General features: G+C 36.3%; 2 protein-coding genes across 2 annotated transcripts; both read left to right on the forward strand.

The window, feature by feature from the left end:
* The first annotated feature begins 10,601 nt into the window (after positions 1–10,601).
* Positions 10,602–10,949, forward strand: LOC111915688 (uncharacterized). Its single transcript, XM_023911320.2, has one exon. The coding sequence runs from the start codon at positions 10,602–10,604 to the stop codon at positions 10,947–10,949; it is 348 nt and encodes a 115-aa protein (XP_023767088.1).
* Positions 10,950–11,912: 963 nt separating this feature from the next.
* Positions 11,913–12,506, forward strand: LOC111915689 (probable calcium-binding protein CML15). The gene has a single exon (XM_023911321.2). The coding sequence runs from the start codon at positions 11,913–11,915 to the stop codon at positions 12,408–12,410; it is 498 nt and encodes a 165-aa protein (XP_023767089.1). The 3' UTR covers positions 12,411–12,506.
* The last annotated feature ends 5,545 nt before the right edge of the window (positions 12,507–18,051 follow it).

Here is an 18,051-nt window from a genome sequence, read left to right on the forward strand (position 1 = left end):
TTTCATGGTTTATGTAGACAAGGATTTAGATTTTCTTTTAATAATGAGAATGGTTCTATTTTGGCTTATCTAAATGGTGTCTTTTACTTTGAAGCTATACCATGTAATGGAATATATGAAACCATTATGATTGTTGATAACTTAGGAAATGATGTTTTAAATATTGATTCTTCCACTAGTATGGATAAAGCATCCTTGTGGCATTATCGTCTTGGACATGTCAACAAGAAACGCATAGCCCAACTCCAAAAGGATGGAGTGTTGGAGTCATTCGACCTTAGGGAAGATGACACATGCGAGTCTTGTTTGCTTGGAAAGATGACTAAGTCACCCTTCACGAGTACATGTGAAAGGGGCGAGGGTCTATTGGACCTAATACATACCGATGTATGTGGACCGTTTAGATCAACCACGAAGGATGGGAACCGCTTCTATGTGACTTTTACCGATGACTATAGCAGATATGGGTATATATACTTAATCAAGCAAAAGTCAGACACCTTTGAAAAGTTCAAAGAGTTCAAGAATGAAGTGGAGAATCAATTGGGCAGGAAAATCAAGATGCTTCGATCCGATCGAGGAGGAGAGTACCTAAGTCTTGAATTCCACGATTATCTCAAGGAGTGTGGAATAGTTTCACAATTGACGCCTCCTAGGACACCGCAGTTAAATGGTGTGGCAGAAAGGCGTAATCGAACCTTATTAGATATGGTTCGCTCTATGATGAGTCGTGCTTCACTGCCTATCTCGTTTTGGGGGTATGCCTTAGAGACTGCCGCCCATATCCTTAACCGAGTCCCTACTAAGAAGGTTGCCAAAACACCTCACGAGATGTGGACAGGGAAAGCTCCCTCGTTGGCACATATCAAGGTTTGGGGTTGCGAGGCTTTCGTAAGACGAGATACTCACGACAAGCTTGAACCTCGAAGTGAGCGATGTATTTTCATCGGCTACCCGCAGACATCCTTTGGATATCTCTTCTATAGACCGAAGGACAATGTTATCTTCGTTGCGAGGAGAGGAGTTTTCCGAGAGCAAGAACTCATGAGCCAAGGAGACAGTGGGAGGCAAATCGAACTTGAAGAGATTCAAGAGTCGATAGATGAAGGAACCTCTGCTGCTGGCATTCAACCCGAGGAGGAAACTCCGGTTGAACCGATTGACGAATCCTTACCTCTTAGACGTTCCGATAGAGTTAGAGTTCATCCCCAGTTTTATGGCTTTCATATTACTACCGAAGGGGACACGTATATTAGTGATGGTACACTAGTAAACCTTGATGAACCTAATAGCTAGAAGGAAGCCATGGCAGGCCCGGAGTCTGCAAAGTGGAAAGAGGCAATGGATAGCGAGATCCAATCCATGTATGATAACCAAGTTTGGAATTTGGTTGATTACGTGCCCGGACGTAAGACCGTTGGGTGCAAATGGATCTTCAAGAAGAATACCGACGTGGATGGGAACGTACACACATATAAAGCGCGATTGGTTGCGAAGGGCTTTACTCAAACTCCCGGAGTTGACTAGGATGAGACCTTCTCACCAGTTGCGAAGATTAAATCTATTAGAGTGATGCTAGCAATTGCCGCGTTTCATGATTATGAGATTTGGCAAATGGATGTCAAGACCGCTTTCCTTAACGGAAAGTTGGCTGAGGATGTTTACATGGCTCAGCCAGAGGGGTTTGTGGATCCGAAGCATCCGAATAGAGTGTGTAAGCTTGAGAAGTCCATTTATGGACTTAAGCAAGCGTCTCACAGATGGAATCTTTGCTTCGATGAGAAAGTCAAAGAGTTTGGTTTTGTACGAAGCGAAGACGAATCTTGTGTATATGTCAAAGCCAGTGGGAGTATAGTAAGCTTCCTCGTTCTATATGTCGATGACATATTACTCATAGGAAACGACATCCCAACTCTGCAGGAGGTTAAGTCCTGGCTCGGGAAGTGCTTCGCTATAAAGGACCTCGGAGAGGCTTCTTACATTTTGGGAATAAGGATAGTAAGAGAAAGAAGTAAGAGACTAATTGGACTTAGTCAGAATACTTACTTAGAGAAGGTACTAAAACGTTTTAGTATGGAAAACTCAAAGAAGGGAGAACTACCGATACAAAGTAATGCCAAATTGAGTAAGACTCAAAGTCCGAGTACCGAAGCTGAGATAGCAGAAATGAGCCGAGTACCATACGCTTCCGCAGTTGGCTCAATCATGTACGCTATGACTTGTACTCGCCTTGATGTAGCCTTCGCTTTGAGCATGGTTAGCAGATATCAAGGGAATCCTGGCAAAGCACATTGGATTGCGGTGAAAAACATCCTTAAGTACCTTCGGAGGACGAAGGAATGGTTCTTAGTCCTCGGAGGGAGTGATGACTTGAAGGTGCGTGGGTATAGTGACGCCAGTTTTCAAACCGACAGGGACAACTACCGTTCGCAGTCGGGCTGGGTCTTTACCCTAAATGGAGGAGCAGTGACATGGAAGAGTTCCAAGCAGGAAACCGTAGCTGATTCAACGTGCGAATCAGAGTACATTGCAGCGAGCGAAGCGTCGAAGGAGGCAATATGGCTAAAGAACTTCATCGGTGTTCCTGGAGTTGTACCTGCCATAAAGGAGCCAATGGAGATTTTCTGTGATAACGAAGGCGCGGTTGCCTTGACCAAGGAACCGAGGGATCATGGTAGATCAAGACATATCGACAGAAAGTATCACTTCATTAGACATCGTGTAGAAGAAGGACAACTCGTAGTAAAGAGGATATCATCAGAAGATAACCCAGCATATCCGCTTACGAAGGGACTGAGTAGGGTTAAGCACTTGCAGCATGCTAGGAGTATTGGGCTGAAGGATGATATTAGCATAGATTAGATAGTATTAGAAACGTGTAATAGATAAATGTAATTGATATTTGATGATTAAATAAAGGAGTTTTATTTGTGAGTAATGTTACTATCTTATGTTAATTGTTTAGCTATTGTTTCATTTTTGCATGTTTTGACTTCCAGAATAATTAAGATTATTAAGAATAATAGAAATTGTTCAAATGGTCCACAATCGTTCATATGTTGGGAGTAGATATGAATGAAGATTGTCATGAATTGGTGTGTAGAATGTCTAAATGGTGTTAGACATAGCAAAGGATTGCTGCAACATTCATGAGTGCTTATGAACTAGTTTTGAGCATTGGAACAAACCCGTGCTTGCTGGAATCACCTTATGGAATACGATATAAAAGGTGATCGCAAGACGATAATATCATATGGTCTTAAAACCTAGATATATGATTTGTTATTTGTTAATTGATTGTACATTGATAATACGAAAACGCATCAGTAACTCGGTGTTATAAAACGTATTGTTGTGTATAGTTGGTTAATGAATAAGTAAATGCATATAAGTCGAAGTTTATCTGTAACTTTTATCTAAGAAGGTAAAAGTGATATCTCGGCCGCTTGATGATTTGATTTGACTTATGTGCCGAGCCCGGTCAGAACTGAATTGATGTGTTCGATTAAGTTCTATGTCGAATAAATCAGAGATCGAGAAACCTAAATGCTTGACTAACCATTCCAGAGGATTGTCAGCATGATATCTAACAGAGGACTGTACGTTCCCTTATCTAAAGGACAAGATTGATTAGATCGGAGTTGATAGCGTCTTTGAGAGCTACGATTGCAAACCGAATTGTACTTGTGAATATAGTTACTAGACTTATCCAAGTGGGAGACTGTTGGAATAGTGTCTAAGGCTGCAACTATATTAGGCAAGTATTTGACCCGGTTGTGCATGGTCCTTTTGGGTTGCCTTCACCATAGCAACTTGATAGGATGATTTATTACGAGAGAGTAAATATTATTAATATATTATGAGAATAATATAATGAATAATATATTTGTTATTTGATTAATATAAGTCATAGAATTAATTAGAATTAATTTGGTGACTTAAAGAGATTATTTAAATAAAGGGGTATAAACTGTCAATTGTTTGATAGTTAAGCTTTAGACTGTAAATCCTTATGGATATGCTAGAAACGGATTCTAGAAGCTAGGATAGCTTCAAAATCGTCAAAGGCTTATCTATGGAAAGGATATGGATAGCCTTAAGAGAAGATTATCCAATTAGGGTTTAGGTTGTAACCCTTAAGGAGTCTACAAGTATAAATAGACCCCATGGCATAAGGAAATCGGCACCTCTCCTAAAGCAAGAGAACCCTGGCCGATTTCCTCCCCTCTCCTCTCTCCTAAATCATCTTCCTTGCTATTGGTGTTTGTAAGCCATTAGAGGAGTGACATTTGTGACTCTAGAAGCTCCAAGACCTCAAGATCAACAAGGAACACAAAGGTATGGTTCTAGATCTATTTCAATGTTGTTATTTAACCTAATTAGTCATTAAAAGTCTTGGATTCAAAGCATGTTTATTAGAAAGCCTAGATCCAAGCATTAGGGTTTTGCATGCGCACATAGGAAAGTTCTTATGGCTAAAACCCATCATATATATATATATATATATATATATATATATATATATATATATATATATATATCAGATAAATAGTATATAATAAGGAAACTCATATAAATACAACGCGAATAACAACACGACCGATCTGGGGAGGCCGCCACAACAAGAGTTAGACGAGACACGGTTAATCAACACGCTGATAGATTTTCAACTAGCACCCGACCTATAATCGTTAAATTTTAGGTGAGATGGAGAGATGTGTATAGATTTATACGGGATTGACACTTTCACCTGTCGTTGCTAGCTACAACCCGACGGCAAGTCAAAGCAGAAATAACTTTCTAAACACATAGCAACGTCCGATGAAGCATTGTGGTTTTCGGGATCAATAGTCATTGCTTGATTATATGAACTCATCATAACTTTGTTGAACTAAAACTAACTATCTTAGACTACTATTAGGAACCAACCTAAGAAAGTAGTGATATTACACTCAAACTCGAGGAAGCGAGATTAGAATACGCTCATTAAACTAAAAACCCACTATTCTTAAGGAACGCATTGGGAAGTAGTGCCAACAATACAATGAAAGAAATATTAGGATAATATTATCAAAAAACTAACCATGAGTTAAAGTGATTAGTAAAAAGATATGTCTTCTATCCAAATAAGGGTTCAGACCTAGTCATTAAACTATCTCGACCCCATTACCAAAACACTAGGAAATATGCTAACACGCTGATATAGGTTGAGAATACAATGAGTTCTAACTTAATAACTTCAAAAAGTATTTTCATGCTTACCAAACCTGTGAACTCACCAACATTATGTTGGCCCTCTCAAAATCACATATATTCCTAGGTTATCAACATAAACCAAAGACTATCCAGTGAAATAGTAAGGACGACTCTCAACCTACTGAAGAAGATGGGGATTAAGACAATACTCGATTTGAAAGCCTCTTCCATAAGTCAACATCTCCCAAACTTTTTGTCGCTCATTGTTTCCACCACCAGGCCGAGTGTATGACAAGTTGGCATAAAGCCTCTCTTGTCTCACTGCCCCAAGTGGCTCTCTATGACGCTCCTTGGTCTCAGAGTATACTAGAATATCATCAATAAATACAATAAATGACGGGTCGAGCATCGACCTGCATACCATGTTCAACAAATCCATGAATGTTGCATGTGCGTTGGTGAACCCAAACAAAATCATCACGACCTTAGTTGCAGGGTGCATCTTGGTTGCTACCAAGAGTTGAACAAGTTAACAATGAAGAATTGTTATCTACTCTCTAGGATTGATGACCACTTTGATCAGTTACTTGGTGCATCTTGGTTCTCCAAGATTGATCTGAGGTCGGGTTACCACTAGATGAGAGTCAGGGAGGAGACCTATCTTTCTTCTTCACAAACAAAATCGGCACTCCCCAAGGTTAACTGCTTGGTCTGATAAATTGTTTGCCCAACAACTCTTGAAGTTAAGAGGACAACTCTTGCATATCTGGTGGTGCGAGGCAGTACGACGTCTTATCAATCGCAACGGCACCAGGGATCAAATCGTTCATGTACTCCACTAGCCTCACAGGAGGTAAACCAAGTAAGTTATTCGAAAATACATCTGGAAACTCCCTGAACACTGACACATCTATAATTAAAACTCTCCCCTAATCCTGAGTGTCAACCACACATGCGAGATAACCTAAACACCCATGCTGAAGATACCGATGAGTCCTGGTAGCTGAACAAAAGGCCAAACCAACACTGGTATCCTTGTTATAAATAATTAGTTCTCCCCCACTTGGGGTTCGAAATACCACAAGTTGTCTCTCATAGTCGATCAAAGCTCCAAATATGCTCAACCAATCCATCCTTACAATCAAGCACACATCTCCATAGGGATGGGAATTAAGTCAATTGGATAGGGCACCCGCATATATCCAAAATACAATCCTAAAAAACACTCGAAGTAGAAACTCCATGCTCGTTGGAGAGGGAAACCCGCAACGGACACTCCAACTCTCCAAGAGTCATGCCAAAATCCCTACTGAAGGACTACGATACAAAAGACCAACTCGCACCCGAGTCAAAAATCATAAGAGCATGAAAAGAATTCACTAAGAAGGTACCTATCAGAGATACAATTATAAGAATATGAGAAATAACTTACAAGAATAATAAATGGAAACATACCAGAAATGATGTCCGACGCCACCCTGGCCTCCTCCACTATGAGCTGAAAAGCACGACCCTTGGCCTTTGGGATCTCAACTCTCCCCTAGCATCCGTCCGTGATCTGAAGAGTCAATAGGGCCGGTGCTTGCATGGTCCTAGCAGCAAGTAAAGGACATTGGGCCTTCATATGGCCCACCTGATCATAATGGTAACAAATACGAGCACCCGACGATGGAGCATGTTGCTGCTGACGACACTCCCTCGCAAAGTGCCCCTCCTTTCTACATTTATGGCGCCCAGAAGAAAATCGACATGCATCTTCATGCACTTGCCAAAAGTGCGACCCCTCTGTCCTCTGGATCATGAATCAGCGGGTTTAAACCGCTTCGTTGTTAATTATGTATGAACTGGGGCCTACCTCTTCTCTCTAGTTTGGGTCTCAATCTTGATTTCTCTCCTCCGAGCGAAAGACTACAGCTGGGAGAGAGAACTATGTCTCTGGGTTGATATAAACTCGTGGATGTTTTTCTTGAGCATGCTCAATTAACGGGACATATGGACCTGTTCTGAGGCAACATACTCGGGACAAAAAAGGGCTCTCTTAGTAAACATCTTCGTGTTCTCCATCACCGAATCTATCGTATGCTTCAGCGACAGGTACTCCTGGGCTAACCTTTCCCTCTCAAACAGGGGAACATACTTAGTGCGGAACATTTCATAAAATTGCTCCCGAGTCAATGTGGCTTTCTTCGCAGGAGAATGAGCACCATTCACCAGCTTCACCAATCCATTGCCCCCAAACGAAGAAGATTCAAATCGAACTTGACCTTCAGGTCCTCTAGGCATGAGCATGTAAAGAAACAACCCTCCACATATCAGAGAATAACAAGATATCAAACCAATGGGCCGGCCTTAGTGCCTTCGACCTGTAAGTACAGTGAGGAAAACTCACCTCATAACTAGACAAAAGCTGATGATTTCTCGTCTCTAAATCTCAGCTCCAACCGAAACCTATCCATCCAAGTGACCAATCACAATCAACAACCCAAAATACCCAAAATACCCTTAAGGTAAAACTTGGTCAAACACTAAAAATTAGGGTGTCCATATCTGGAAAGTACGCCTCGCGTACAAGATATACACCGAACATACTAGGGCGCACCCTAGTACGCTCAACGTACACGCATACACATGGCGTACTCCCCCAAGGCTTATTTAAGAAAATGTCATTATGGCTCTTTTTGCACACCTTCTTGAGCTTTGGGACCAAAATGCAACATAATTAAATTATAGGGTTAAAATTAGAAGTACCTTATCATCGGGATGTTACAATTACGAAAAGCAAACAATGGTCACATTTTTTATTTATGTGTTTTGTTTATGTGACTAAATGATGTCATGTGTCCTGCTTTAACATTAATGAATATAACTAAAGGGTAACAAAGAGTCACATCAATTAGAAACAATGTGTTTCTATAAGTACTATTTAACGATGATTTGAACAATTATGTATCACTAATACCAAACAATGGTCGCAACAAATATAAATTAACCATAATTAAAAAGAATTGTCTTACGTTAAATTATTTTTATAAGTGACTAAAAGGTAGGTTATAGTCATACTTAAAAAATTTATGGGTCCCAAAATAATAGCAAACGCCACTCTAATAACACATTCATGTTGTCATACGGTCACCTAACTCCACTTAATTAACACAAATTTGTTTCTAAAAGGTATTTACGGTTACATATTCGATAAAATCATTGATTTAATCCAACAAAATAGCCACATTTTTTATGCTATGATCACACTTTTCAATGTTGAATTTTAATGTGACCATAAGATGCCTATGGTGTCAAAACATGCGGTCACACTTTCGTTGAAAAAAATAAGTGTGATTATATGGATATGGTCACATTTTTAAGGCTCGAAAAAGTATGGGTGTATGTTTTTTTTCTTGTAGTGTTATAATCATAATAAGTGTCCCTAGAATTCGTTAAGAAAAGACATGGTTGGACATAAAGTTGATTTATACGTAATGGTAGTGTTTAAATTCAAGGTAGTTGAAAATGGAAAATGCGGTTGAATGTAAACAAATTGTATTCAACAAGACTTTTTGGAGGAATTGTTTGGTTACAATGAAAGTAATGACTCATTTGCTAAGGCTTTTGTGGTTATACGATTTAGATGAAAATATTGCATTCGGTTATGTTTATGCGGGAATGCGTCGGGCATGGAAAAGTTCAAAAAATTGTTTAAGAAAAAAAGAATTATACAAGCCTTATACTAACATAATTGATTGTTGTTGAGATATAATGAACATCAAAAGTATTAATCGTGCCACTTATTGGCTAAATCCAAGTTTTTAATTTGATCATAGCGAATTTAGGGGTTTTGAGTGGGGTGCATGCACTCCATTTAACATGTAATCTTACTTCAATTTTATACAGAAAATTTATAATTATAATTGGTTTTCATTTAAGGGACCCATGATAATAGTAATTTTATACTATGCACCCAAATTGTAATCATGTATGGATCCGCCACTTATAATTGGTTTTCAGTTAAAGGACTCATGATAATAGTAATTTTATACTATGCATCCGAGTTACAATCATGTTTGGATCCGCCACTAATCATGAGAATTTTTGTTCTAAGAGAAAGATGTTTGATGTTGTTCTTGATATGGTTGAGAATAATATTTCAAGTGGGGACGTCTTAGGTCTTACAATATCTTTAGGTGAGTTTACAATGAATGTACTTTTGGTAGATTTAGTGTGGTTGTTTCTCATTACTAGTACATATAACATTTAACCTTAATACATCATTATTTAATATATTATTATGAAATATTTTTTTTTTGAGAAATTAAATATCCTCCTACTTTTTGTTCGTACATATCTTCTTACCCAATGAAATTGTGACATGTGTAACATTTAATGCTAATTTAATGAGATTTAATGATATTTTAGGATAATAATATAACACATGTCATTAATTAAATGGGTAGGAAGATTTGTAGGATTAAAAGATACGAGGATAATTAATTTCTCAATTTTTATCACCATTTCTTTTGTATATAAGTGGTAGTTATATACGTTGAAATCTTTCTTATTTTATATTGCTCTTTTGAAAAACTATTTTAAAATCCATACATCCTCTTTAATAAATGAATGTTTTTTTGTCACATGTCATATTCTCCTTCATTTTGATACTTGTCATTTTTAGAGAATTTTAGAAATTTTATTTTCTAATTGTCATTTTTTAGAGATTTCCATTTTCTTAAAATAAAATTCCATAAAATTGTAATGAGTTTTATAAGGAAATAAAATCATTCTATTAATTTGGTAATAAATTCTCATAAATACTTCAAATGATTTAATTTCTTTTGCTAATTTTCAAAAGATTACATTTTGTTATATAAAATATTACATTATAAAATATTTCATATTTATATATTGATATTAAATTTTTATTTTTAATAAACCCGTGTAATACACGGGTCTCACACGTAGTATCTTATATATATATATATATATATATATATATATATATATATATATATATATATATATATATATATATATATATATATATATATATATAAGTCGGAATGTATATTTTCCATACTAGAATTGTGTATTCTGATAATATCTTATATAACAATTTCAATCAAGTATAGTTTACGAAGTTATTGTGTATTAAGAAATCTTAGCTAGGAAGTAGGAAGTTAAAAAAGGCTGTCCTTCCCTCTTAGAAAGCAAAAGAATCCATGTTAAATAAGCCTTAACTTTACCCACACTTTTGCCTTTCCATGTAATTCACATTGAGTTGCATCTTCAAAAAAGCCAAAAGCATATTCGAAAGCATCACCGTCTTGTACATTACTTACAAACACATGTACATGCCATCCATTATATATACAAAACAAACATACCTGCCAATTAAGCTTAGTGTCAATCCAACAATGGCTACTTCCCTATCAACTCTATTGCCAGAAAGCCAGCAGCCTCAAGAGCAAGAACCCATAGCACAAGGCGACGTTCATTCATCATCAGGATCCATCGGGCCATTCTTCGCAGTCATGTCGGTGTTGATGGTGCTTACCATTCTTTCGTGTGTCTTCGGAAGGATTTATGGCAGACAGGCAGCGGAGGCACCCTTGGATAAGGTTATAAAGAGTAGAGATTGTTTCGGTTGGTTAAAAGGCAGATTATCGCATTGTATGGTGGGTTGTGGTGGTGCCGGTGGTGGTCATGTGATTACACTCGCCGGAAAAGGGGAGTCACGTAAGGCGGAAGAGGGTGTCGTATGACCCTGCATATATATTGCATATTTAGAAGATCTGGGTCATTTGATTATTGATACTCGTTTTCTTTTGGTTATATAGCAGCATTTTCCTTGCAATTTGTATTGATGGTGCTAATATATGTACTTTCTCATTCATATAAAAACTCAAACATAAGGTATATATAGACTCAAATACTTGCATGTAGGGATACAATAAGTAATTGAAGGTACGTGTAGAATTAGTCTTTGTATTATTTAATTTGAAGTAATTGAAGACACTCTCTTGATGCATGTCAAAAGGTAAAAACCTAATACACTATTTATCATAGCCTTAAAGAAAAAAAAAAGGAGAGATAATCACTTAAATATCTATTATAGCCGTTTAAATTAGAAAAAAAAAATGGTAATCAGTTCTTAAAAACAGGTTAAAATTTCAGTTTTTTTTAATTAATAATTTACCCAAAATAATTTTATTTTAATTCGAAGTCACAAAGAGAAAATTAAAGTCTTAAAGAAATATGCTAATTCCTTGACCCATCTTATGCATAGAATTAATTTAGCACCGAAATACAAATACTTATTGATGCCCGGGTTTTATTGACGTACGCCATAATTATTTTTAAAATTTAAGCGACCTGATCGAGTACATATATGCTTGTATTATACTTATTTAAATTCAAAACATATACAAATAATTTTGCAAAAGCTCGCATAACCAAATAGTTGACATTTCATATGAATCAATGACCCCCTTTTCTGTTCTCTTTACATTTTATTTGTTGTTGTTATGAACACGAAAGAGGCTTCCATGGCTTCCGAAGGTACATGTATGCATTCCTCCTATCTTATTCCCTAAACCACCCTCCCTATCATTCCTCGCCGCCGTTAAACAAAAAACAGGCAATCAAAACAACCATAATCCATTGATTGTCGCAATATATATGAGATCAAGATCAGGCGGCCGGCCACCACCACCACCACCACCACCATGTCGACCACATTGATACCGGTTGACCAACTCAAACAACTCCGGGACATATTTAACCGGTTCGACATGGACGCTGATGGATCCCTAACCCACCTAGAGCTAGCCGCCCTCCTCCGTTCTCTAGGCCTCAAACCCTCCGGCGATCAGATTGATATGCTCTTCAACAACATGGACTCCAATGGCAACGGTGCTGTTGAATTCGAGGAAATGGTGCGCGCCATGTTACCAGACATGACGACGGAGCAGTACATCTTCAATCAAACACAACTTGTCAAGGTCTTCCATTCGTTTGATAGAGACAGGAATGGGGTTATCACGAGGGCTGAGCTCGCCAAAGCCATGGCAAAAATGGGTCAGCCATTGACGTATAAAGAGCTCACCGAGATGATCGAAGAGGCTGATACAGATGGCGATGGTGTCATTAGTTTTAGTGAATTCGCAAGAGTCATGGCTAAATCTGCAGCCGAATCGTTTGGATTCCCCGTTCCATTGCCTTGATCTTTAGGGTAAACTCGTGATTTTGTATTCCCCTGTAGATTTTTTGTATATAAATTTGAACGTAATTGCTTTGCATATGAACAACCTTAAAACCAACAGAGACTTAGACGAAATCCATTTTAGTTTTAGGATCGAAGGAAAAGAAACATCAGAGAATAGAGAATAGTTTGTTAATTGTTTTGTTGGATACTTTTAATTTGTGTGTATATATATGTTCTGGATACTTATTTATCATGACCTAACTTGATGCAAAGAGTCTTCATTGAGCTGAGGAGTCGGGTTTCAATTTTAAATACATGTGATTTTAATTTCAAAAAATTACAGTTTCTTTTGTAGTCTATCGTCACATCCGGCTCGTTAAAACATCAATCCACTCCAAGATGACATTAATGGTATGTATTCTACCCGCTCGAAACACATACACACGTACCAAGCACAAGGGCTAAGGTTTCGTAGACCACCTCTATTGATCATTGGATCATTACACCTACGAAAATGTTATCACTTTATGAAAATAATGGTTTAACACCAAAACTCAAACCAGATTTTGGATCCACATAATTCCCGTATTTAACACCTAAAGCCACCAATCAAAATGTTAATTAAAAACATTAAAAAAAGAAAAACTATTCTACTATGGGTCCTATTAAAACATTAGGTATACAAACTACGGAAGTATTCATGGTCTACATGACAACATACATCGACCACGAACACAATTCCGGTGTCTCATTTTGGCTTGTGGTCATTGTCCAATGTGGTGTAGACAACGACCACAACAAATAAAAAAAGTTTTCCTTTTTGACTCACTTTGGTCATTGTAAAAAGGCTAAATTAGTTTTTTTTTTATTTAACTTTTACCTATATAAATACAACTACAAACCACTTTATTTTCCATATAATTTTTTCTCACCTTTTACTTATATTCACATATTTGTATTGTTAAATTTCAAAAATTATGGCTTCTACAATGATGAATTGGTCGGAAAAGGAAGAAGAATAGCACTAGTATTTATGTCGGTTTCTGAAGAACGAGATAGTCAAATCTCTAGAGATTTTTAAAGAAAAGTTTGAAGCATTTTTTATAGTTTAGTGGGTTGTACAAGTCGAAATCCCGACGAAATATGTTCGAAATGCTGCCATATAAGTGTAAAATGTTGTCAATCCAATGAAATTTACAACATTGTAATCAGTCAACATGAAGACAATATCGATGTGGTTAGTGTGGTCATGCATCAATATGAAAACACAATTCATAAACCTTTTTCACATCTCAAAGCTTAGCTAAAGTTGAAGGATTGCCTAAAATGGAAATAGTAGCTTTTTTATGTTTGTCCAAATAAACTAGGATTGTAGTGATAGTTTATTTTATGTTTTTCTCGAATTTTATTTTAAATTCTCACTTTTTTTTATTAGTGTAACGTCTTTTTTTGTTGAATGAAAACTAGTTTCAAAAAATCTATTTTCATTGTACTTTTTAATTAAATTTAATTAAAAAATGATGTTGAGTGAAGTATGTTAGTGATAGATATCTCATGGGTGGCTGAAAAAAAGGTATTCAAATTCTACCAGAGCAAGCTCCACGAGATTTGGCCATCACGCCTAAAGTTTATCAACCCAAACTTTAAAACTCTAGATACAACATTCAAATCAGCCCTAGAAGCCCCATTTACTATTGAGGAGAGCGGTGTGGGCATGTGGGAACGAAAAGAACTGGGATCAAATGGTTTCACCTTCAGTTTTATCAAAAAAATATTGGAGTCTAGTACAAGGAGATGTTATACAGTTAGTCAAATACTTTGAAATTCACAGGAGGCTTGATAGGGGGTGTAACTCATCATTTATCACATTGGCTCCCAAAATAAAAGACCCGCTCACACTTGGGGACCGACCCATAAGCCTCATTGGCTGCATGTACACAATTATCGCCAAGACACTAGCCAATAGGCTTAAAATGTATATTGGCGAAAGCATAGGGGAGGAATAATCGACATTTGTAAAAGGCAGGAACATCCTCGATGGCTCGTTAATCGCCAACGAATTGTGCTTATGTTCTAAAAATACAAAAAAGAAGATGTTATTCAAAGTCGATTTTGATAAGGTTTTCGACTCGATAACTGGGAATTCATAGACTCGATACTCTTTCAAATGGGATATGACGAAAGATGGAGGGGTTAGATACAAGGATGCCTTAAATCAGTAAGGGCTTTGGTACTTGTGAATGAATCTCCTACAGAAGAATTTGAAATGTAGAAAACGGTATGCGAGAAAGGCTTATTCAAGGGCATCAAAACTCCACATGATGATATCCTTTTATCTCACCTCTTCTACGCTGATGACACATTGTTTATAGGAGAATGGAAAAAAGAGAATATTAAAAGTCTTGCGAGGATACTTAGATGTTTTCATGTTTAATCGGGGCTTAAAGTAAACTTCCATAAATCTCGAGTCTTTGGTATTGGGGTGGATACTCAAGAGGTTTCACACTTAGCGCTCCCATTTGGGTGTGAACCGACCAAATTACCATTCACCTACCTCGGGGTCCCGATTGGTGCAAACATGAACCAAAAGAAACACTGGAAGCCTGCGATCGATAGGTTTTAGGCTAATCTTAGAGCGTGGAAAGCGAAAACTCTATCACTTGGGGGAAGAATAATTCTCACTAAGTCTGTTCTAGGTCGCCTTCCCTCTTACTACTTCTCGCTTTTTTTTGCACCTAGTGGGGTCATCCATATGCTAGAAAAAAAATACAAAGACGTTTTCTTTGGAGTGGTTTGGAAGAAAAGAAAAAAATAAGTTGGGTGGCATGGGAGAAGGTGGTGTCTCCCAAAGAATTAGGAGACCATGGTTTGGGATCATTGCAGACATGTAACTTATCTTTGATATTTAAGTGGTGGTAGCGACTAAAGAAGGGAGAAAACGAATTGCGGAGTAGAGTCATCAAAGGGATCCACAATTTATCCAACAAACCTTCAGAGTATATGGCCAAAAAGACATACATTGGCGTGTGGAACAATGTGGCTAACGTCAAAGATATTGTTACTAAGAATGGGATAGACATTACTGAGATAATCAAGAAAAACGTTGGGGCGAGTGATAAAACTCTATTTTGGCACGATAAATGGTGTGGTGACACAAACCTTAAAGCTTAGTTTCCCGAGTTGTATAAATTAGAACGAAAGAAATTATGCAAAACCGTCGACATAGTGAAAATTGGTGAGATAAGTTGGGATTGGAAATATAGGCCAAGTGAAGATAACCAAAATCGTGATCTAAACAGGATTGTATCCAAAATTGGTGTGTTCCAACCAACCACGAGTTTGGATTCCCTGTACTGTAGCATCTCATCTGACAGTGCTTTCTATGTAGATGCTTTAAGAAAGAAAATTGACTGCCCAATCAATGCACCAAAGGAGATAATCATAAAATGGGTCCTTAAGGTTCCAATCAAGGTGACGTGCTTCGTATGAAGGGCAAACCTTGATAGCTTTCCAACCAGATGTGTGATTCAAAAAAGGAACTTAAATTTTGACTCCATATTATGTTCACAATGCAATTCTAGTGATAAAGATACCAATCACATACTATTCCATTGTCCGTTCGCAGACGAGGTATGGGTGTGGGTATTCAGATGGTGTAGAATCAATAAAACCAAGGTTAATAGCATTGGAGATCTGGTGGAGTTTTGTTCTGAATAGGGAACTTGCATGAAAAGGATAAGAAACCTCTTCGGTATATGTTATGGTGTTGTTTGGCTAATTTGGATGGCTAGATGTGACTGGGTGTTCAAACAAAGGCGAGTGTTCCCAAGGAAGGTGGCTGATGATGTAAAATTCCTAGTGTATACATTGTTGAAATATAGGAGAAATGATTATACTTATAGCTGGTCAGAGTGGTGTGTGAGCCCTAAATTATGTATGTAAATATCATGTTTCTTTCTCCTTTTGTTGTTCCTCTTCTAATTACTTGTTAGAAGTTGGTTTTTCTTTTTTTTCGTTATTACTATAATTATTTGTCGGGTCCAAAAAAAGTATCTCATAACTATAGTGGTTGGATGTGATGATGAAGTGACATCCACCACTTTAGTGGTTAATAGATCGGATAACCTTATATACACATCATCTTATTTTCAAAGATCGTTTTAAACCTTTACTTTTTTCATCATTAGCCCATAATATTTATACTTATAATCATTTGACTAACTTTTACAATATTTTTCTTTATTATAACCTAATAATTATTAACTTTATTATTTAGTACTTATATTTTTATTACTAATTTTATTAATATTATTAACTTAAACTAACTTTTATTGTTATTCTTTTACCTTCTATACACCATCTTATTTTCTTACATCATTTTATACCTTTACCTTTTTCAACATTAACCCATAATCATTTGACTAACTTTTAAATTTTTTTTCTTTATTATATACTTATATTTTTATTACTAGTTTTATTCATATTATTAACTTTAAACTAAATTTTTAATAAAATAAAAAAGATAATAATAATTTTATTATTATTGTTTTTCATATGAGATTTTTTACTCTAAATGATTTAATTAAAAAAATAAATAAATACATAGATGATATACATACTGTTATTATATTTTTTTTTAATTAGTAATACTATTATCTTTTATTTTAATATTCTTTTACTTTTATTTATTGGTTTATAATTATTAAAATATTAAAATTAAAAAAATATTGGCTTAACAAATAAGAAAAAAATGTTGACGTTGATTATATTTATTAGGTTGAGCTTCAAAGTATAAAAAAAAAACATAAAAAAAATACGTATGGCATATGTTTTGTCTGCTAAAAAATTTTTTTTTTTTTTTTTAAAGAGAGTTAAAAAAATTAGTTAAAACATATTTAAGTGAATAAGTGAAAAAAAAACTAAATAGGTATGTACGAACTTTGGTTTTTGTCTACATTTAGGTAATCATGTTTTTTTTCGTCCACATTTGACCATCGAACTTGTTTGAGATGTTCAAAATAAGGTAATATGACTAATAATTAGCGGTAATATAACCTTATTATGAACAGTTCAAACAAGTTTACTAGTCAAATGTGTACGAAAAAATATGGTTACCTGAATACGGACAAAAACCAAAGTTCTTTACCCGTTTTGGTAATATTGGATTATTTATGCTAAGTGTAATATGTGACATGGAATCGGGATACATGGACTTTGGGTTCTTAATACATGCACTTTTCCCACCAAAATCGTTCCTAGTCCAGGAGAAACCATCTCCTCATAACTTGATTGTTGGAGCCTGATCCCAAGACACAGTCCCGGAGACGGTTCTAACAGTTTTATTGTATGATGACACCTAAGAATCAAGTCAGGAACCCACTAACAAAACCTACTTTAGACCTGACACAAAGACTTGATAGCCCAATTTCACGTCACATCAGTTAGGTATTATGATTACATACACTTAGCATAAAGAACCCAATATAACCAAAAATGGTAAGGAACTTTGGTATTTGTTTATATTTAGGTAACCATGTTTTTTTCGTACACATTTGACCAACAAACTTATTTGACCTGTTTACAATAAGGTAATATTACCATAACTACCAGTCATATTACCTTATTTTGAACATGTCAAACAAGTTCAATGGTCACATGTG

Source organism: Lactuca sativa, chromosome 1 (assembly GCF_002870075.4).
Source record: "Lactuca sativa cultivar Salinas chromosome 1, Lsat_Salinas_v11, whole genome shotgun sequence".
Lineage (NCBI taxonomy): Eukaryota > Viridiplantae > Streptophyta > Magnoliopsida > Asterales > Asteraceae > Lactuca > Lactuca sativa.

What these genes read in the sequence shown, in the direction of transcription:
- LOC111915688 (XM_023911320.2), top strand. Translation starts at nt 10,602, where the DNA reads ATGGCTACTTCCCTATCAACTCTATTGCCAGAAAGCCAGCAGCCTCAA.
- LOC111915689 (XM_023911321.2), top strand. Translation starts at nt 11,913, where the DNA reads ATGTCGACCACATTGATACCGGTTGACCAACTCAAACAACTCCGGGAC.